A 23,939-nucleotide genomic window follows, 5' to 3' on the forward strand; every position below is an offset into this window, starting at 1 on the left:
AAATTAACTAAAATCTATATAGACTATCCAGCTGTCAACATACTGAAATCATCATGTAGTAGCTGCAGCAACTTCAGTTTTAATGGTAAACACTATTTTACCTCCTTATATTTCTCTTTTACATTTATATTTTACTTGATTTTCCATAAATATGATCAGACATTTCAAATAAATTCAGTGCTTGCAATGTTTACATTAATCTTGATGATACAACTGTTCTCTGTGTAGCAGCAAAACAAGATTGTTTCAACACACTGACATTTTCTGCAACACTGGATGTACAGATATAGGTGAAAAGTGAAGGATAAAATTAAGATCAGTGGAAGAAGCAGAATAAAAAGCTGTGAACTGTTTCCTAAAACACAGAGAAAACAGCACTGAATCATAGAATATGCTGAATTTGACCCATCAGTATCATCGAGTCCAACTCCTGGGCCTGCACAGGACACGCCAAGAATCACACCATGTGCCTGAGAGTGTTGTCCAAATGCTTTTTGAATTCAGATAGGCTTGTATGGCAGATTGTTCTTTTTCAACTATTTGGTACAAAAATTTCAAATGTGCTAATCATGATTTTTAGCAGTGATTTGAACTTAATTGAAATGTAAGTGTTGCTAAAATGAAAGGACATCAACCTAACTGCCAAGTCACTCTTGGAAATTATTATCCAGTAATTCTGAACTCTCTACATGGTCTATAATTTTATTATCCATCTATCTGAATATAAAAATTTTACTTTCACACCAGCATGACAAATCATGTCAATGAAGAGTTAGAGCTGATGTGCAAAATGCATCACTTCATGCTGCTGCTTTTAGAGCCATGTCAGGAACACAGCAAGAAATCAACTTCTGGAAACAGTAGTTTGAAGAACACTGCTTGTACACTTGCAGCCATTCAGAAAGATGCCAAGTCTTCTTGGCACACCCTGTACACTAATCTCTTTGCCCAAGGCTGTCTTGTGGCAATCAAACAGCTGGCTTGGCACAGCTGGATCACCTAACTGTGAGAGTAAAAAATTCTTGAAGATAGAGGAAGTACTCGAGATTTGTACATTTTTCTTTCATCGGAAGTCCTGGTTTTGGCTTTGTATTAAGTCCCAATTCTGAATGGTGAATCTAAGGTCTGCTGGATACTGATACAATACCTGAATGCCTTTTGTGAAAAGTTAATTCTACAACTTTCAAATAATGAAAATTAATTTTGTAACTTTCTACAGTCCAGGCATATGGGTACAATGTTACTACTCAGTAAATATCTACCATAACCAGAGGACTCCTTGCTCCCTATTGTAAACTAATCACCCAGAAGGGAAATGAAGTTATATTACCTTCACTGTCTAATGTATGTCTAGTAATGCTACTGAAAGTACATTCAGCAAATACTGTTTAGGAGACAGAAATAATAATGTAAGTGAATATCTGTGGAGTTCATTCACCAGAATGCTATATGCTTTGTCTGTGTGGAGGGGGGTGATGTTTCTCTATTTCTGAATGTGAGAACTGATGTCCACATAGTCTTTATATATTAAAACCCCAACTTCAATCCATCCCGCCTGGATGTGCAAGAGCAATACTTCCAAAAATTAAACTGCAGGTCTTCAGAAAATGTACCCCAGAAAGGAGACACAGAATTAAAAGCAATAAATAAATAAATGAAAAGAAAAAAACAAAACAAAAACCCAAATCAACAAAAAAAACCAAGTATTAGTGGCACAGCCAAGAATAAAAATCTGCTAATAAAAAGAATCTGTGTCCCCCCACAAAAATGTCCCCACAGCAACATTCAGCTGTTTACATTAAAAAATTAACCCTCCTGTTCCTGCAGTCCTTACACACCTTCCAAGATTCTTCAGCAAATGAGGCAGTATATATAATATTTTATATATATAATACTATATATTATATTGCATATAATGAAACAGTTATACGGCAACAAATAGCACAGATTAAAATTTTACATTTGGAATGATTACATACCAGGACTAAAGAGGACAATTGCTTTCAAATATGCATATTCATATCCATCTAGACACAGCTTTACCATGCTGTTACAAAACTCTTGCAATTTGAAGACATGTTCCATTACTAGTCTTCCTCTGTCTGTTGGCAGCTTATCTAAATAAAGACACAAAAAAAATTCCCAAGTTCACACATGCAAAAAACATGGTCATACTGGAATTTTAAAAATAATTTTCTTATTAGACACAAACAATGGGAAATCTATGCCATCTATAAATTCCTATTAGGTCTGAATAATCCCGACACCAACAGTTATGGAATATTAACACTCTTTTTCACCTCTTCCAGTTAGGGCTCTTCCTGCCACTAATGCTTCCATTAATCAGGCATGGACTGGAGCTTGATATGATCATGGAAGGAAGAGATTTTTTAAGTAAAGCATACACTGCTGACCCGTGCTCTGTGTCTAAGGACCAGGTGCCACATGGTAGGACAGTGTACAGCTTCATGGGTTATTTCAGTCAGAGACCATGCCACTGCTAGGAAAGGTGTACTATACACCTTCCCTGATTTGCACTGAGGGGAATGTGGTTCGTGCAGAGCTGTTCCCCTTGAGTCAGCAATAGCAAAACAGGCTGAAAACCATGTTCCCTCCATAACTCATCAAACTAGAGTCTCCAGACTCCACAAACTTGCTATCTCTTCGAGATACTGCAGCTGGCATACTGCACAACTGGTTCTTCCAGCCAACCTGAATTCCCAATTTAAATGGTAGAAATACATATATATATCAATATAAATAATGATATAAACATGACTAATTACTACAATACCCTTTCTGGTAAACATACTTTAAATATTACATAGACCAAAATTTTCAGATTCCATTTGTATTTGTCCTAGAGACAATCACAGATTTGTATCTTTAGCTGATCCAGTACATCTCGTGATTTGATTCATTTGTTTTAAGGTATTATTTATAGGAGGATCTTGTGGATGTTTTTAAAACACAAAAAATTCTTGGAAATAGTTCTTTAACTACCTTAAAGAAGATGAAAATCTATAGTCTGCTAGGCTGATTTTTTTTCCAGTTTACCAATCAGCATTTGCATAGCATCAACAACAGTGAATTTTCATATTCCAAATAGCAAACAACTCAAAAATTTAGTTAAATCTGAAAATGCTTAGATATTTGTATGTGCATCTACCTTATGAATAATGTGCTATGACTATGAAGAGATGAAGACTATACTATTATTGACTGTTTAGCTTTTAGTTAACTGACAACCTTGTATCCACAAGCACACAAAGCTTAGCTAAAAGACTCCACCTCCTGCTTAGAAGGATAGAATTAAAGAGGCCAACTGACATGTCTTTCATTTGAATGAAAAATGTGCCAAAGATGCAGGACATGGGATTAACAAGGAACAAAGTGTACCTAGGGGAGATCTGTTGAAGGCTTCCATGTAGACTAAAAGTCAACAAGCCAAGTTATGTATCACCGCCTTGGCATTCAGCTGCTTTGTGTCACAGCCATGAAGAACAAGGACAGGTGAGTCATTCTTTACTTTGTATCCTTCATAGAGAGGAATCATATTCACAATACTCTTGTGTCCTTAATGTTGATACTGCCCAAAATATTCCTAATTTGGGCTAGTGATATTAACAGACAGCAGAACACTATTACACATTATAACATATAAAAATAATGTGTTTTTTTTTCATTTGGAGGTAAACAGTAGCATAGCTGACTTTTGCAAAATTGCTAAAAAATTCTATCTTGTGGATTGTAGTTGCTAGTATCATTTTGTTTCAATACTAACATGAAATTCTTTAAACAAATTTATAATAACAACTGAAGGACAAATAAAGAGCTTCTGTGCACTTTAAAAACTTAAAAAACATCAAGTAATTCCCCAAGTCTGGCATGTGCACAGTGTACACCTTACCTTGTTGTAAACTGCCTTGAAGGTGATTAACAAAAGCAGCTAAGATCGTTGCCACATTCATAACTTGTGAGCATTGTGCTAGACCAAGCGTAAAAAGTTCATTCCAGCAGGCTTTTACTAATGATATGCTGTTATCCTGTCTATTAAAAAGCACAATTATTTAATAAACAGCCATTTGCATTTACACTTTTTTTAAATTTGAAGAACATGTCATAAAACATTTATCTAATTAAATCATTACAACCAACACCAAAGTGAAGTTCTGCATAATTTTTCTCTGCCTGCTAAAATTAAAATATCTGGTTTAAAGTGACTTTTGTAAAGCAATAAATTTTTGTTTAAATTACCTTAAAGGAGATAGATTTCTATTATAAAAGTAAGCTGAGGTTACAGTAAATGACAACTGTCACAGTGTATTGCATCATGCTAATTTTCTTACCATTTGGAACATTTATATACATGGACAAAAAAAGACTGCACTGCTCCTGTATTGTGGATGTAGAACAGACTCAGGAGTCCTTTTTTTTACTTGAAAATTGACAGGTTGGTGTAATTTTTTAATTAAAGATATGGGTGAAATGGAACATGGGTGATCAAGTTTCTGAGCTTGCTGACTGCTACTTTCTGCATCCTTTTCAAGTTTGGAATAAGGTTTGAAATATAGACTGGTATTTGTACCAGTCATAAGGATTTCTTTGCTTAAATTTTAATTTCGTAGCTTAAAATTAAATGTATCAATTCATAGTCACTTCCATAGTAATAACCTAATTTTCAGTAATGCCAAGCATTTCTAACACTCAGAGCTTTACAAGAGCTCTGTACCTTAGAAAGCAAATCCCACCAGAAAGGAGTCAAATTCAGGTACCACGTTTCAGTTTTAGCCGGAGAATAATGAAAATTTAAAAGAAGTACAAGATCTATCAAAGAAGAAAAACATATTAAAGCTAGGATTTCAACTACAAAAATACAGTGGAATGGATTTTTGCAAGAATGTTGATACAATCTTCAAGAACAGTTCTGATGATTTAGTGCAATACAAAGATACCAAATGGCAGGTGTACACAGACATGTCCTTAACTGGATTATTGAGAGCTTACTGAGAGTAATATGATTTTTCATTAGGATCAAGTTCTTGTTATGGTAGACATGATACTGTACATGCAGATTCTGCATATATTTGTCACATCTTTGCTCATCTCCTTTAACATAATCAAAGGGACTATGCTGAGAAAACAGGGCATACTAGCTACTCCTCTGATACGTGTGTGTAGATAAACATGTCATCTACAGCATCTTTATGGCTGAACAAAGTTACACCAGAGCCAGTTTTTAATTTTGCTTAAGCAGCCTCACAAAACTAAGAGGCTGTAACCAGCTTGGTGACGGTTTCAGTAGGAAACTCTCTTGTGAACAGAGATGCCCATGCAGGAAAATGAACTAATCAGTATCTGGCATCATTAACTCCATCATTAGGTCAAAGTCAACTATCCTGCTGTGACTAAAGGAGAATGTTTGCCTGAGGAGAAAACAACCCAGGTACAATTATCCATCTTCCTTACAAAATCATTACTATTGTGCTTCATAAATTTCTCTTCAGTTTAAAAGTGAAATGAATCACCCTTCTGAAAGTCAAAATTATAGGATATAATGTAATAATGTATAATAATAATGTAATATGTAATAATCCAACTATAAGGGCTGCATTCATTTCAAATAAATCTCCACTTGAAAATAGTTTACATTTTAAGTGCTTTAAAGGAAAACTGTGAATTTATGTTATTTATTATACTGTTGCCCATGATCTTTGTTGGGTCTATATGTGCTATTACAGGTGAATATTAACACTATTATGGCATCTTACTCCTCCATATTTTTTAAGTAGAAAAATATACTGTGAAATAACAGATAAAAAGAGCATGTGCAGACTTTTCTTGTTAAATCTTTTTGAAGAGAGAGGTCTTCTGTACTGCATTTTATTTTCAAGAAATTCCCATTTGTTGTTAGAATACCAATTTGTACTAAATTTGCATTGTTTCTCTGTAACAAAAAAACTTTTTAATACTTAGAATGACATAATGTACTATGTCTATTTGCTATGTATTTTATAATTCTGCAGGTCAACAATTTCTACCAAAACAAAACATCATATTTACTTATTTTTTTACCCTTACTATTAACTTTATACAATATTCCTTTCTCCTTCCCCAAACACAGGCTTAATTACACACAATACAATAACTTTCATTAAAAACTGTAGAATCACTTGGCTGAAGCATCTGAGTAAACACAAATGGCAATAATAGATCATCCTGCTTTTGACATCTTTCCTGGAAAAGGGGACAATCCCTCATTTTAAAAGAGGAATTCTCTTTGCTGCCACAGTCACAGGCTATTTTGATATTTAATTAAACAGAAAACACTGCACATGAGAACAAACTAATATGATTTATCCACCATTTATGTCACAGCTGATAGAGTATCTTTATTTGTTTGATGTATCTTTATAAAGTTACTTCTAAATATAAAATAAAACAAGTTTTCCCCATGTAGTTTGAACACGCTTTTTTCATGATGATCAGTAATGGACTACAAAAGTGAACTTAAGAATTTTAAGCAATACACTGAATTGTGATAGAGAAGCAGGATGCCATACAAACTGTAAAAAGAACAGTTAAAATTACCTTTCGGTTACAGGAGTCATTTATTTTGGGGGAATTTTCTGATATTAGACAATTTCATTCTGAATGTTTGCTGAATCTAGCTAACCATTTTCTTCATGTAGGTTATTAAAGGCAAAATTATTACTAGTAATTCACCATATAAGGATAAAAATTTTGGGGATTCAGACAGGAGCATCTTTTTGGTGATTACCTGATAAGCATCAGGATGTAGCATAGAGCTGTAGCTTAAAAAGCTGACAGAAATTCCTATTTTCTCAAAATATATTTAAGAAGCAACAGTTTGTGGTATTTGATTGTTTTAAATCTACTCCTTTTTCTAACAAAACCCAACCAAAGTCCTGAATTTGGACTCAAATTTGGAGTGGTTTTGATTCAGAAAATTTACCTTACAATTAAGATTTATAACCATTTTCATTAGTAGTTTTATGTTTTAGAAGTCCCTGAAGAAGACAGCAAAACCCAAAAATTCAAAAGCACATATCCACAATGTAAGTATAGAGTAAATGAACACTTACCCCAAAGCTTGGAAAGATGGAATGGAACGTGCCCAGTGCATGGACAAGAAAAGCAATCTGGAGGCAGACTCGCAGATATAGTGAACGTTAAGATAATCAGGCATAGGAGAAGGCATGGTGAGCTGCAAAAAAAAGAAAAAGTAGGATGAAAAAAAGGAGAGGGTGTAAGACAGTTATTTTGTTTTCTTCATAATATGTTTAGGAAGAAATCAGTAATTTGAGTTTCTTTTAAGTGAAAAAATAAAATTGTTCATTCAATAAAAAAGGTATAATCCTGACACAAAACTGAATGCCTGCTTTTTGCATTATTAGCCACACCATTACATGCTGTGTTATATACCTACAAAGCAATAAAAAAGACAAAGTTTGATTCATAGATAAAGCTTCATATCTTTGACAACTGGAAATGGAAAACCTCAAATTTCAACATCTGTGACATTCTCAAAGAATAAGAGAGAAGAATCATTGTAAACTGAAATGAAGTTGCTTACATTAGAGGAGTTACAACTCCTGGAGAGAGAGAGAGAGAGAGAGAGAGAGAATTCTATTTCACAAAACATCTTTTTTTTTACTTTTAATGAATATTTTATGAATAAATACATGAGAAATCTTTTGGTGTTTGAGTAAAATAACTAATACACTGCTGTTCCCAAGTCCAAAAACTATAACCAACATAACTATATCAGAAAGGACCCTTCAAAATATTAGTAAGTAAAATTAATGACATTACATGCATATGTGAAGAATGATTTGAATAGCTTAGAACTTGTAATTATGTCTTCAGAAATTAATACTTTTTAACATGTTCTGGGTAATGCAGTTAAAAAAAAAACAACCTGAAATTTGCATAAGAGATGTTAATTTAATCAAAACAGATGCTGATAACAGAGGTAAAGTTTAACCAAATGCCTGTTAGCTACTAAGTTTTCAGATGATGAAGCTTTTTTGATTTGTCCATGAAAAATAAGATGATGAAAAAAAATATATCGAAGGAACTTCTGCAAGCTTATAAAATGAGAAGTAAATCCAGAAAATATATACATCTAAATAACACGGAAACTGTATGTAAGTCAATTACTAACATGCTAAAATCGGGTATCTACACAAAGAAGAAACAAAGAAGAAACACAAATACACTTATAAGTCTCAAAATCCTGTTGCAGGTCACATCAGATCCAGCTGTTAACAAGTGAGAATGTGGATGCTGCCTCTGCTTCATGCAATAAAATGCTGACTCTGCTTCATGCCAATACTTTGTCTATTTAAATCCTTTTGTACAGATTACCCAGTACTTTTAAAGGTAAAAAACTATAAAATAACCAGTGCAGCTCAACCACTGCAGAGCACAGTACTTTCTCCCAAACAAAGAGTTAACCAGTGAACAAAAACAGTTCATTAAATGCAAATTAATGCCAATACCTGAACAAATGCTCCTCTAAGAAATTCAAAATAAAATTTAGTCAGATCATTATTGTACATGTCTATGTCAAAATAGTTATAAAAAGTCAACATTAAGAAAGTATTCAGTACCCTGAATGCTACATGAGCATCACTGAGTAGTGGCCCCTCTATTTCAACGATGTTCATGTTTGTTTCTCCACCAAGCATCTGTGCATTGGCATCAACACTTTCAGAGTTCTGGCATGCTGAGCTCTCTCCTGGATTTAATGCTTTTGCAAGAGTATCAAATGCCCTGTAAGATCACAAACAAAAAAAAAAATTCATTTTAGAGACCATTTCAATTTAAGAGGAACCCGCACAAGTCTGAAACCTGTATGTAGAAGTCTGCTTCAAAGAGTGAGATTTGGAAAATAAGTCATCAGTAGCATGCTTTTCCTGACATTCCACCAAACTCTGAAACAAAAATTAGCAGCAGATCCTGTTTACACTTGTTGCCAACAAATTCACAGTTTTGACATATTGGTTGTGCTGCTGAATCACAGTTTGCTTTTCAAGATCTCTTTAGTGATGTTCGCTGAGAGCGCTGGCGTGAGCATTTTGAGGACAAGATCACCAGACTGCTGTTACAGTCACTTACTGCATGTATAAATTTTACAGGCTTTTAAAGCTATGAAGCACAAAGAGAATAAGATTTTTTTGTTAAGTAATGAGTTGTAGTTAGGATTTTTCAAATTAAATTTGAAAAGACTACTTCAAAATATGTAAGAGAAAGTACTCCCATGCTTTCAATAAAATCCAGTACCCTCTGCTGCATGGCAGTGACTCTTGGTTTTCACAAGCACAAATGCTAGAGGGCAGATGTCAGGACAAGCACAGATATATTTACTCAAAAATACACAGACTTGATCACTGCCTACAGACAGATTCCTGGGAACAGCAACATTTCTATACAGTGTTGCATGCTGCAAAACTTATGCACTGAGGCCTGAAAACTTTACAAAAGCTGATTATCAGCTTGTATATAGAGCTCATTCTCAATTTATAGACATGTTTATTACCACAGAGTCTAAAAATCACTGATTTAATTCCAAAATCTGGGATAGAACTTGGCCACCTTCTCTATACCACTCTCTCTAGCTATATGAATTCACTAATATGCTAAAAAAATTGAGCTGTTTAACATAACTATACACAACAAAATGAATTATCACAGAGCTGCTGACACTGCCTAAAGGCTTGGGATGGTAAATGAATAATTTTTTGGTCCTAACTAGCCTGTGTGCCTTGATGTGTACATGAGGGTGACTGGGGCATACACAAGTGGACTATACAGACATACCTGGGCCATCTCCTGTCTCTGGTATGTACAAAGTTGGCAGAAAGGGAAGGCATTCACATGGCTCAGCTCTAGAAACTATTCTGTGGACTCCTGCTAGAACATCTAAGTTTCAGGTCTTCCACAATTCACTCTTTGCAGTCTTAGGTAGAACAGGCAAATACATCAGCTCAGTGATGGCTGCTTTTAAGAAACAACAGGGCTCTTCATGCAGCATGGACAGAAATTTAAGACAGGAACAAGACTTCCCCTTTCCCCAAAAGGTAAATGTCACATGCATCTGTCATTATCCTGTATTTATTCTAGCACAGGCTGAAGAGTCCTTCTTAAATAGCATGGGCATGTACACTTGTTAACCATGTCTGCCCATGACACTTTTTCCCAACTCATTCTTCAATATTGCCTTCAAAGAAATCTTCTCCCTCTTATCTCAAACTGCCAGTAGTAAGCCAGCAGAAATCAGTAGCAGCTTTGCTTCCTCATGGCTCAGTAATGTGAGTCCTTTCCTACACAAAGCTCCAACATGAGCAATGTCTGTAAAGTAAAACACTACAGAAAAGAGGATCTAGAACAAAACTTGCCTTGGAGCTATGAAAATCTAGCCCACAAAGTGAGAAAACAAGGCATAATCAACATTAAAATACATGGCATTGACATCCTTTGCTACAAATAATTTTGTTTCTCTTTTTGCCAGTCTCAGTCATCAACAGATATATAGGACTGCAGATAAACTGTAAAGAAAGAACATCATGAAGCATTAGAGGACAAGGCATGTAAAATTACAATACAAAAGCGGTGGGGTGCTTGCAGCAAAAGTTGTAGTCTATGTCAGCAAAAGTGAAATCGTAACTACTGCAAGCAGAATATAATAAAATACATGAAAAGCATGGATAGATGAAATGTGCTCTCTGAAGTCCCTTAAACTTTTCTTCCTCAATAAATATCTGTGTCTGTTAGATCATGCTGGCATTGGGCCTGACAGGGAAATCAAAAATTTAGACAAGAATTTTAGTTTATCTTGGAGTAACTTCCCTTTCCACAGCAATGTTTAACTCTAACCTCCCCACTATACAACTATTAGGCAGCCTACTTGACAAGAATACATCAAGTCAGAGCTCTTTCAAAGCTCTCTGGGTGAGATAACCTGATGCCTTTTCACAGACAGATTTCTAAAACTGAACAGAAACCCTGAAGTTGGTAAAAATAAGCATCTGGAAGTGTCAGCAAATGTAAGATTACATCATCTCAGCCACAATATTGAATGATGTCTATCAGCACATGTAACAGTACCATTTACATGGCATATTCCAATATTCTTTACCTAGGAGGACACAGCAAAGGCCCAAATCAGCATCTATAAAGTCAGACTGACTTTCTAAGTAGTATATAAAGAAAGGAGCAGTAAAAACGTAATCTGCTAGCAATTACACAAACCAGTAAAGAGCACAGGGGAAATCAGATATTTCAGCCACTCTACACCCACCTTTTTCCCCTTAACAGATTTACTGTACACACACTTTCAGAACAGCATATAAAATGTAGATGTTGTGTTAAAGAACGTTGCTGGGACAGCAGTCAGAAGCAGGAGATGACAACCAAGAAAGAACATGACTGTGACTTGTGGAATAGCTGTGGATGTTGCGTATAGTTCTGTATATACATCTTACACGTACACTCACTACAATGGTTCAGTTAAAACCAGTGCAAGATACAAGTCTGGAAGATACTCAGTGGATGTATTAATATTGAGAATTCTGTAACTTCTCCTGTGCAGAAGGAAAATGCTTTACCAGCTTTTAATGTGACTAATAGTTACGGGCACTTAACTATCACACAGGTGAGATCTCTTAAGAACAAGTTTTGCAGGACGATGCAAGGTACTAAGACCTAACATACCTTTTGGTTTGCCATACTAAGGTAAGATAATCATTTATACTGAGCATTTATACTGAAATTAATTTCAAGTACAAAACAACTAAAAGGATTTATTTCTCTAATGGAATTTTCTTTTCATTTCACTTGGAAGAATCTTAATATAGTTTTCTTCTACATGAGCTTATGCTAATATTACTATTACTTTTAAAGCAGATAAATTTCCCACAGTGTGATGATTTAACTAATTGACTTGACTGAAGTGACAGAGGCCTCCTCTTGAAAAGGATAGTATTTTTAAGTGTAGCATGCCTTACCTTGTAACATCACTACTAGCTTGTTCTTCTTGCTTGAGTTCAGATAATGATGCATCTCCATTACTCAAACTTTCGATCATGGATAGCTCTGTACTGCTTTGTGACATGTCCTTGCATTTACTGAGATTTGCTAATGAAGTCACCACATTTGCCAGGGTACTTAAATCTCCTTGACATGCTTCTACCTAAGGGAGAAGAACAGTTTTTAATTCTCAGTTAACTGGCAGCAGTTAACCTGCAAGAGAAGAGCCTAACTTTCACATAAATGAAGAATAGAACATATGCAGAGATATACTTGTAAGAAACCTCTTTTCAGTACATGGATCAACACAATAAAGCAATTAGACACTGCACTGCATCTAAAATATATTTTGACATTTAATTGTAAAAGTAATAGTGGTCTATCTCTTTCAGAAAGAATACTACTGATGGTGAGCAAGTGCCAAAAGAAGATTTCATCTCTACACACTAGTCCATCACCAGGAATATAAAATTGCTCTAGATTATATTTTTAGTATCTTCCTTCCCTATGTAAATGAGTCGGTAGTAATAGGGTAGAAGAGCATCTGAGAAGAAGGAATGCATGAAAAGTCACCTTTATAATCAAGCAGAAAAAGAATTCTGCTGTAGCCTTTTTGGTGTTTATGTCTTTATTTTATTGCAAAGGAAAAAAGTGATTCAGTACTGGCTAGCAGCTCACATAGGCAGTAAGACGTGACCCACTCTGTCCCAGAAAAAAAAAAAAAAAGGTACATTATTACAGACAAGTATGCTGCTGCTAACACCTGACAGAGCAAGCAAAGCAAAATGCATGAAAACAGTACAAGGTTGTTGTCAGTCACTCCTCACACGGAGTGATGACACCATTTGTTGTCAACACTCCCTAAAACAAGGCACCAATTTGACTGTGGTCACATGACTGACACCAGCATCAGTCCCTTGTTATCCCTGACTGATACAGGGCTCAAAAGACTAACACTAAAGATAGCAGCAAGCATCAGCAGTTTATTAAAGCCTTCATACTTTCTCTATGTTACAATCCTAAGAGTAGCACCTCACAACACAGATACCTTCCTCTCACAGCATGACCTACTAGTTCCAACACCAGCACCTCTCTCCTCCTAACTCTTTATACCTTTTCTCTTACATGCATTAACACCCACATGCCCTTCTACTCTTTTGCCATTGGTCACATCAGCATTTCACACTTCTCCTTCAATGCTGGTCACCTGTCTTACACATCTGCAACTTAACAGGGGCAAGATTGCCTACAGCACTAGCTCTATTCTCTTACAATCTGTTCTCCCATGGAGTAATTTATTATCAGCTAGAAAAACATAAATGCTTCCCACTGTGCATATGTGTGGAAGTTATCACATGGCTTTGGTGGATCAGTAAGTGCAACAAAATGGAAACCAAGGAAACCAGCTCAGAAATAAAATTGTCAATGAGATAGGTCTTATCAAGCTTTGCCAAAAAAATAGTGATTAGGAGGAAAAAATCCAACAATATTTACACATGGCACTGTGATAGTGCCATGAGAAGTTTTGTGAGCACCTCACTTTATTTGTACAAAAGAGCAAGCCAAGTATCAGAATTATCCCAAAACAAAAAATTAAAATAATACAGCCCTTCAGTCTCACTAAAAATGCGAAGGAAGGGAATTTGTAAAGAGAAGGCATTTGTAACACTGGTGAATGTTGTAAAGCAGTATTTTGAAAATTAATTTAACCAAATAGAACACCCTTCTCTCCTTACATATACAATCACATCAATTAGCTCTACTTACTATATCTGTCATATCATCACATACCTGATCTGGAGTCATCAGCACAGTAGGCTCACTTTTTATTGCAGATGGATGAATGTTAACAAACATTCCTGATTCCAGCAAACCCGGTGATCTGACAGAAAACAGCGCAATTTTTAATTCTGATTAATTTTAAAATTGAATTTTCCTTTTTCAGAAGACAGAGAGAGCCAGTTCTGAATACAATTTACATACCTTGCTGTTTCATTGTCTGTTACAAAAGTTGGGGTTGCAGCTAATGGACTACGAAGATCTTTCCGAATGTAGATCTTTTCTGTAGAAGCTGCACAGTTAGAAGATTTTTCTCTTGACACTTCAATAGGTTTCCTCTCACACTGTACAGCTACAGAAATAATACCCAACTATTAAATTACACCCTGAATTACAGAATAAGAAATAATACTTTTTTAAATTATTATTTGATTTTAATAATAATTCTGAAAATATATATAAAATATATCCCATAACCAACAAGCTAACAAGCTGGATAAAAACCAGCACACTGACTTGATGAGTTCTAAATGAAATGATGTAGTAGTCAAAGTCTGAGATCAAACATATATAAGATTTTTAAGTTACAATTAAGAGAGACATCCCTTCATTTTTAATTTGAATCAAAGTGGAAGCTTAAATCTTCTCATTCTCTGAGCTTCATTATCTCACACTCTTACTTCTTTTGTAAAGGACTCATGGTATGTTTTTCTATGGATTGTGGGTCTGTGCTGATCCCACGTAACCTCAGTCATTTAAAGAAGCTTCTCAAGTTAGGACCTCAGACAGTACATGGGAAAAGGTTCATGCACAAAGTTCAGTTCAGACCATTTAAGATCAATCTGGGCAACACCCTGACCCACAGTCAGTGACTTCAGAGAAGAAGTGGATTTTTAATTTGAATGACTCAATGAAACAAAAGGTGGAATGAATTCAGGCTTTACCTACAGATATATCACCTTGCTTTGAACATTAAAATTAAACTTACAGTATCATCCCCTATGGGAAAAATGTGGAAATGTGAAAAATGTGCCATTTCAAATAAAGAAATTAAAAACTTTTCAAGACAGCAGTAGACTGTGATGCTATCGAAATTTTTACACTGATAAATATCTTAAACCTCAAATGTTGTAATATCAAGTATTGACAATGCTGTTGAAGTCAGCCTGCAACCCACAAATAGTGCTTTAAAGAGTGGGAGATGGAGGCAAGTATTTCATCTTCCTTTGCAAATGCTGTGCTCAGTAGCAGTGTCTCACTTGGCTGAGAAAAGACCAAGGCTTCCTCAAGAGACAAATAACCCTCACTGAGGGAGCTACAGTCCAAGATCATCCTAAGTTTTCTTTTCCCTTACCACTGAGGAATGAGAATATTAACTTCTTATCACCAAACAATCCTCTCCCTCATTCAATGTTCCCCCATGGCCCAGAGATTATTTTCCTGCCGTCTGATCCCTAAGCCCAGTGATTTTGTTCTGCCTAAAAAGTCTTCAGTGGAAGGGCCTTTTCTTACTTACTGCCAGCTGAACTAGAGGGTAAAGATCCACTTTCACTGCCCCAGCTTTCTGAATTAATTTCCTCTGTGTTACTGATTTCTGCTGACAGAAGCAGGGCTGTAAGGAGGAAAATGTCCACAGAGGTTCAAGAGGGTCAGTAAAAGAAGTGCAGGATGACAGAGAGCAGACAACAAGACCAATACTGTATGTACTGCAACAGCATCACAGTATTATGTCAGAAGAACTTGTGTTTTGTGTAATTTTCTGTGTATTTAGTATTCTGATACTGCAATACCACTACATCAAATGTATGGAAAGCTAAAAAGCAACCTGGAATCTGCAGGAATTGGAAAGACGTGAACTTCAGATCACTACAGATCTATGCCTTGTGAATAACTGTCTCTGAAGAGCTTTGCCAAAAGTGAACAGCAACTGCCAGTAATCTCAGCTATGGAAAAACTGAAAAGAAGGTAGAGTTCAAGAAGTTCAGTAGCTTAATTTACCCAGAAAGAAGTTGAACTGCACCAGAAAAAATGCAGACATGTTTGATATTTGCCATACAGGAGTAAGAATTCATTCACTTTCATCACGTGGAATGGAGCTTATTAAGCTTTTAAAGCAAACACCTGAAAGCATTTAATATTTCTGATACACCAAACTTTACAATTCTTTAAAGGAAAGATACAATGACTTAAAAGTATGTAACCAAGGCAACAATTTGTATCTATATAAAGCATATCTTTTGTAGCACAAAGTAGCTGCCAGGTAAAGCAGTTTGCTCTTATTCAGACTTACAATCTTGTTTCATGCCAAAGGCGATGCATCTCTGCAGCCTACAATACTGACAGCGATTCCGGTGGTGTTTGTTTATGACACAGTCTTTTGTTCCTCGGCAGGAATAAACTAAATTTTTACGTATACTCCTTTTAAAGAATCCTTTGCATCCCTCACAGGTTACTGCTCCATAATGACGCCCTAGTTTTAAAATAACAGAAAATGTGACATTAATTTTATAGTATAATATTATTTTTTAGACTTTACATTTATTGAAAACGAAGTACTAGCTGTTTTACCCAGAAAAGGAACACTTGTTTTTCCCCATGGGTTACATATCTTAAAATATATCTGGGCTATAAAACAACATAAAAAAAGCAAGTGAACCATTTTTCTAGTTCAAAGCACTTAAACAGTATTTTACGAACAGGCAAGTTGCTTATTAAATCATTTCCTTATCTGCTGGCAGTAGTGTTAAAAAGACTGGAAAACATTAGTAAGAACCCAGCAAAAAATATTTTAGTTTATAGATTTCTTTAGTAATTTTACCTACAGACAAGCCCCGCGATTGCTCATTACAAGTTCAGCTGTAGAAATTGTATGCATTAAATCAAATGGAATCATGGAAAGTGCAAACATGGCATTTGACAGCATGAGGCAATCACTTCAAAGCTTTACTTTCAACTTTCATTTTCCTAACACGTAGCTCTTGCAGTAAAACACCAATGAAAGAATAATCTAGAACAGCTACGACTTTTTTTTGAAGACCAGTTCTGCAAATTTAATGTATAATATAAAAATTTCTAAGATATACTACAAAAAGTAACTTTTAAAATTATTTTTAGAAGCAATTTTTTTGATTTTGCATAAAATCTAAACATTACTAAAAATAATTGATGAAGGCATGCTTGGCAGTTAGTTACAACAACAAATCCTTGAAATACCTATGGCCCATTACAAAATAAATAACAAATATGACCTGATTTAGGAGAAAACAACACTTTTAGATTCTTTCCTGAAGTTTCTAGAAATTCTGACAGGTTTTCTAGATTCCTTTATCACAACCTTTTTACCACTATTAAAATGTGAAATTTCAGAAGCATTGTATGTATTAAAAGAATAATGTCTGAAACATTTTAGTGGCTGCTTGATTATGAATATTCATTCTGCAATGTACCACGTCTGCTTCTTCACCTACTTTTTTGATGTAGTTTCTTTGATTCCAGCTTGCAAGTGTGTGCAAAGCAGTTTTTATGACAGTGTTTGTCACATGGGAGGCTCCCCAAAACCTGCAGCTACTCAGAGGAACCCAGCACTCTCCCAAAGTCATTACCACTGCCCAATATTCCAAGGCCAGCACAAGAGGAAAACCTCCTTTGGATCTCCAGTCCCTCACAGGAGACTCCAGCCCTCCTCTGGGGAGTCAGGAGAGTTTTAACAATTAGAACACACCAGTCAGGTCTCTGCCTTAAGTTTGTAAGAAATTGCTCTAGCAACTGTATTTTTTATATTAAACTTTGCCAAGTTTTTGAGGAAAAAAAAATATACATTTTACTTTCTAGCAAGTTTGCTCCCTGCTGAAAGGAGACCTCATAGTGGTCTGCAAGTTCCTCACAAGGGGAAATGGATGAGCTCTGATCTACTCCCTCTGCTGCCAGGACACAAGGGAATGGCATGAAGTTGGTCAGGGAGATTTTAGGTTAGATGTTAGGAAAAAGGTTTTTCACCCAGAGGGTGGCTGGGCACTGGCACAATCTCCACAGGGAAGTGGTCACCAGCCTGACAGAACTCAGGAAGCATTTGGACAACACTCTCAGGCACAGGATGTGACTCCTAGGGTGTCCTGTGCAGGGCCACGAACTGGACTTCAGTGATCCTTGTGGGTCCCTTCCAACTCAGGATATCCTATGATTCTATGTAAAACAACAATAAATTTTATCTATGGATACTAGAGTACCATTTAGTGAAATTCTCCACTGCATGTATAGAAATTTATACATGTATATGCATGCAAACTGTTACACATCTTCAGAAGAATTGTAAACCACTTTTATAAAATTGTACCACCTTAAAAAAAAAGAAAGAAAAAAATAAATACCTGATGCTTTGTCTCCACATACAACACACAGATCAAACACTTTATTTAGGCCCTGTTCATTGGGGGAGTTGTCTGTTAAAATCTGAAAAAAAAGTGGAAAAGAATTTAATTTTACTTTTTCTTACCATCTAGAAATAGTAAAATGTATCTCGTGTTTGCGGTTTTTGTCTAAGGGGACTAAATCTACAAAGTATCATGTTTTCTTGATGATATCTAATGGTCTTCAGACACAAAGTTGATACCTGCCATGCCACTGTGCTCCCTTTTCAGGAGGGAACTGGAGTTTTACTTGTAATGCTTTTGAGAAGAATTCAAGATTTCATTTCTCTAAATACTACTTCTGCAAAATGGACTGACATCTTGAAAAACTTTCAGCATCTGCATACCCTTACATTTTGCTCAATTTTATATTTATATACTAATGGCTCACCCACAATAAAAAAGAGACGGAAGCACTAAACAGATGGAACAAAAAAAAAAAAAATCCCTTGTAAAGGCTACTAGATCTACAAAGTTTATTAACTCCTTTTTTTATAATACACATAAATATGGAACAAAAGAAAATGTACTCTGGACACTACCATTAACTTCCAAATGGTATATAGCTTGGCTTTCATTAACAGCTTGATATTATTAAAGCATTCTTGTCTTGTCTCTTTCATTTATCTCTGGTACCTGTAAAGCTTTGTTAAGCACATAATTTTAGAATCCCAGTACTACAGGGAAGGCACAGAACATTTCACTTAATCTTTGAAAACTATCCCATCACAGCATAAATAAAGCACAGCAAAAGCTCCATTTAGAAAAGGAACACACAAATCACAAGTAACAACCAAACATCATCTTGACGTAGAAAAGAAAAAATATTCTTCTCATTAAAAAGAGAATATAGTTTAGATGCTTGAAGAGTTTTTAACTTCTACTGTGCCATAAAGGGAAGCCAGACTCCTCATCCTTGTTTCACATATTCAGAATGGGACCTCTGATAAAAAGAGAAGTAACTGAAACAGAAGGTGCTCTCCCTTCCACAGAGAAATTTAGAAATTGCGCTTTTTAGAGTTTGGAAGATAATACAGATGATATATGTAGGAAAGTTTAACAAACATACTTCTTTCTAGTTAACACTCTGAATGATACCGTCTCTGAGATTCATCTCCTATGTTTTCTTTAAAAAAACACCAACTTTTTAAGAAAAACAAGATGATGAGTTAAGAGAATATTAACTTTTTGTTCCTTCCAAATTTCCAGTATTAATGTTATGTATTTTCATTATATAAAATATATACAAATAAATTCTAAGTCCTTCCATAAATCAAAGCTGCACTGACATGGGAAGTTCCACATGAGGAAGGACTACATAATTGGCCCATGAGGAGATTAAAATCCCAGACTCAGAGAACTTACTGACCTTGAACATAAAGAATAAAAATTGATTATTAATATGAAGAAGAGCCACTGAAGTTTAAATAGATGATGGGAGAAAGGGTCTTGCCAAATGAGTCAATGTAAAGATAAGATGCAATAACAGAGACATTTTTGTCAGAACAAAACAAATGAGCATTTCAAATGAAGGCTACAGAAGAAGAAAAGAACAGTGAAATTGCAGATGGAAAGATCATTTGAGGGAGAAAATACAAAAGATCCCAAAGGGATGCAGATGAACAACAAATGAATGGTACTCTGCATTTCATGAACTTTTAAATGGACAAAGGAAATCTCTACCCATACATATCAGACAACAGAACAATTTAACTAGAGTGACAGAATACTCTGCTGCCTCTCAAACTGACCTATTTTGCCCAAATGATACAATCAGAACTACAGTTTTCAATTTTTTTGTACAGATTTCCTCTTTTCCTGAATTTTTCCTTTTAAACCAGTGTGGCACACTGCTCATCTTTTAAGTTGTCTTTGAAAATAATTTTTATGTGGACTACTCATATTCCACTGGTTTGTATTTTTGTTGTGGCTTACCTAAAATACAAAGTGTATGGTAACATTAAACAAGCTTCAATGCCTCTCAAGAGAACTGGCTTTTGCTACTGGTCCCCTATTCACAGTAATCAAATTTTTGGAGCAAGGACCTAGGACGTCCACTCTCAAAGAACTGTGAGTTTCAAAACCAGTAGTATTGTATAATGCAGAGATTCTTTCAAGCTTACATAATGTGGGGGTAGTCAATCAGTGAACTGGTTCACAGAAGAGCACAAACTAAACAGTTAAAGGGTCTGCAACTGAAAAGAGACTCCTTGAAAGAGGATTTTGGAGTGATTTATCAACCCCCACACAAATCCTTAATAGTATCTTAGAGTGCAAGAGACACCTAATTAAACACTTCTCCCAGATGGCGAAATCATCTAACATATTTCTTGTACACCATACAATACTATTGGATATTATACAGACTAAAGCTTACATGGTCTATATAAATAACAATAAAAGGTTGTTTAATATCAGCTATCAAATATGATGGTCTTATTGCAGCCTTCAAATCAGCAGGCTGCTCTGTATCATTAGCTAAAAGGATATGCTCAGAAAGATCATTCTTTACTTGGGCCATCTTTTAATATTTTTCCTTAAGCCACTGTTTTTGGTCATAGTGTTTAAGTGTTTGATATTAGACTAAATAGACTGCAGCTATCTGAATGTATCAGCCTACCACTGATGTATTTTAACAGAAGCATAAACGTGTGTGCCTGAATTATATGCAGTAACTGTACTTTAGCTGGAGTGCAGTAACCTACTTCATGCTGAAGGAGGTCACATCTCCCAACTCTTCTTGCATGTTTTTTATATTCTTCACATCAGTGCCATCCCATCCTGGCCAGGCTAAGGATGTGGGACAGAAAGCCTGGAAGTTGCAGGCTGGCAACTAAGGAAGCTGCACATATAACATGCACGGGAGTAAGGTGCACTGGGGACCTTAGTTTAGGGAGTTACAACCCTGGCTAGTTACAATATCACATTAGTAAACCCAAAATCATTACTGTTATTTTCTCACCCCCATGGAGTAATATATTTCCCTATTAAATAGTCTGAGCACTGCTGTGGACTACAATTCACATAGCTGAACAGCAGTTGCAACAGTGTACAAAAAGGGAAACGAGCCAAAGGACAGCAAGAAGGACAATGGAGAAAAGTGAATATTTCTCAACAATACATGAAAACAGATGGAGAATTAAGGAGCAGAGATAAAGGACTGTTGGCATGGCAGAATCTGGAAATGACAATAAAAATAACTGTATTCTTCCTAATGTCATGAGCCAACATAGACATTTTAAAATCAAGAAATTTACTAAAAAAGCTTTCTCATAATTTTTAAGTATCCACAATGAGTTGTAGTGCAAGGAAAATTATACTTAAAAAAAAATAGAAAAGGAGAACCCAGACAAACTTATTTGGAAATAAAACATCTTTTCTTATCCCATTTGAATGAAAAATATGAAACAAAGTGGATTATCTACCTGGATGTGTTGTGCAGATATATCAGGGGATGCAAAAAACAGTTGGTTGACACCTGCAGCATCTGGAGTTGCTAGGATAACTTTTCCTGGAGTGGAATCTTGTCTGGCAAGGATCACCTTGCTTGGGGTAGAGCCATCATGATTTGTTAAGATGAACTGCTTGCCTGCTGAGCTCTGATCAAGTGCTGTAACAATCTGAATCTTCTGGCCCGTCTGCTGATCTGTGACAATCTAATAATACATTTATCTCAAATTGTTATGGTGATTTAAGTTAACTTTTTGGACCCAATCCGGGCACTTGAAGGAAATGGGAACTTTGCCTTTCACATTTGAGAAGCAGGATCATCTTCCCCTCTGTCACACAAGAGCGAATTACACTCAGGCGAAAACTTGGATTTTCACTGTATTTGAAACACATTTCAATCAGGGGTGTTTGAAGTCAAAAACGGAGTTTGTACTCAATTTTTACAACTGGCACATGCTTTTACAACACTACTGAAATTCTTGACAATTCTAACATCAGAACTCAAGGCATGTCTGTAGCTAAGCCCTAAGACCCATCAGGTTATAAGAAATCTTAAATCTTGAATTCACTGCATTCTACATGAAGTGTTTGCAGCACCTCCAAGGTTTGGTTACTAAAGAAAAAACCTCTTCAAACCACAAACGTAGATGTCCAAGTGAAAAAAATAAACAGCAAACAGCAGGAAAAGCAATTATACTGTTGCACCTGTGTATACATTTTAGACTTCATTTTGTGGGGACCTATTTTACATATAAGTTTCTAAATAAAGTGAAACAGAACCTTTCCCTGCCTTTTTTTCTTTTCTATTTTTTTTAAAGGAAAAACTGTTTTTTGTTTTATAATCAAGAACAGATCTACAGGGGTTTTTTCCACTTTATTCCTATTTTCAAGCACAAACACAGCAGAATTTTATTAAATAATCCTCCACTTTCTGCCAACTTTTTCAAAAGATAATAATCCTCAGAGAAAATAATCAAGATTCTATATATATATTCCATTATAAATCTCACTTTTAGTCACTTCTTTTCTCCATCAAAAAGCCTATATGGAAAATTGCCTGGTTTTTTCTGGAGACTAAGGAGAATTATCTTACAAAGACTGTTTCCTGCAAATCATTTTGAATTACGGATCAGTAAAACAGCTCCTAATAATTTTTTTTTAATTTATGTTTACTGACACATCCCCAACATTCATATTACAGATATGAATTTTATTTTTATTACAGAGGACATTTATTTCATTTTCTAATACTTACCATAACTAGTTTCATGTAATCAACATTACCAATATGAATTATATTTCCTAGGTGGAGAACCATGGCACAAAGAAACTGAACGAGGTGTAATTTCACAGGAGCTTTTTATGAGCTTTGCTATTGTACCTTCACAATATGCTTATTACTTTCTCTAAATGCTCAGTACCTGTGTATAGCTTACATTTGAAAAATATAAGCAGTGATGAGTATCCAATTTCAGCAGTTATAATGCAATATTGCCACTTTCAAATATTCAGAAATCATGAATTTCAATACACAAAATGAATGTGCTTCCTTCCGGTGGCCTTGTGTTCTAACATTATAATGGACCAAATTTAAATCTTTTTCTCAGCAAAATATGATTAAAAGTATATCTAAGAGAAAAGTGCAGGTAAAATGATAAAATTCTAAATGCTAAAAACCAAAAATTATCATGGGATTTGGGGTATAAGTAGCTGATATTCTATTCCCCTTCTTTCCAAACATCTATTTAACTGGGATTAAGAGAAATCCAATGTACATTATGCTCAACAGGGTGCATAAATATACAAAAGCCAAACAGAACACTGTGCTGTTTTCCAGACCTGCTCTTTGAAAGACACTCTTAGCTAAAATCTGTCTCCCTATCAAACCTTAAAAGCACAACCGTGTGTACCGTAAAAAAGGCACATATTCCATCTAGTTACGTTTATACAAAGTATATTCAAAAACCAGCATGTCCCAAACAGTAAAGACACAAACTTAAACTACAGCTGAAATTATTTTTGGGACATATATACTAAGTTATCTTTTTCCTATTGTAGCCCAGTTGTGTAATTAAAGAAATATATGAATTTGTAGATAAATATGGCAGAGAGAGTAGGCAGAAGAACCACTGCTACTGCACCCAATTCACTTCGCCTATTTAACGGAGTCCCAGTCTTCAAATGGGTTCCTGCAATTCTAGGAGGATGCCCAGGTAGTTTTCACTATATGATATAGTAGGTATAGTGTTA

General features: G+C 35.3%; 1 protein-coding gene across 15 annotated transcripts in view; it reads right to left on the reverse strand.

Moving 5' to 3' along the window:
* NR2C1 (nuclear receptor subfamily 2 group C member 1) overlaps window positions 1-23,939 on the reverse strand; it is a 54,648-nt gene that overhangs the window by 10,440 nt on the left and 20,269 nt on the right. For 7 of the 15 annotated variants that reach the window (XR_002001732.2, XM_015627403.3, XM_015627400.3 and 4 more), the window contains 11 exons: window positions 21,665-21,895; window positions 18,201-18,282; window positions 16,124-16,303; window positions 15,350-15,445; window positions 14,038-14,185; window positions 13,846-13,936; window positions 12,033-12,217; window positions 8,637-8,799; window positions 7,107-7,228; window positions 3,911-4,050; window positions 1,980-2,117 (listed from right to left, as the gene is read on the reverse strand). Coding sequence is in view for 14 of the 15 variants with exons in the window: in XM_015627403.3 (XP_015482889.1) it covers window positions 1,980-2,117; window positions 3,911-4,050; window positions 7,107-7,228; window positions 8,637-8,799; window positions 12,033-12,217; window positions 13,846-13,936; window positions 14,038-14,185; window positions 15,350-15,445; window positions 16,124-16,303; window positions 18,201-18,282; window positions 21,665-21,895 (1,576 nt within the window). In the remaining variant the exon portion in view is untranslated. The remainder of the gene's footprint in view (window positions 1-1,979; window positions 2,118-3,910; window positions 4,051-7,106; window positions 7,229-8,636; window positions 8,800-12,032; window positions 12,218-13,845; window positions 13,937-14,037; window positions 14,186-15,349; window positions 15,446-16,123; window positions 16,304-18,200; window positions 18,283-21,664; window positions 21,896-23,939) is intronic. The other 8 variants (XM_015627409.3, XM_015627407.3, XM_015627408.3 and 5 more) reach the window with 3 other exon arrangements.

This window comes from Parus major, chromosome 1A, assembly GCF_001522545.3.
Source record: "Parus major isolate Abel chromosome 1A, Parus_major1.1, whole genome shotgun sequence".
Classification (NCBI taxonomy): Eukaryota; Metazoa; Chordata; class Aves; order Passeriformes; family Paridae; genus Parus; species Parus major.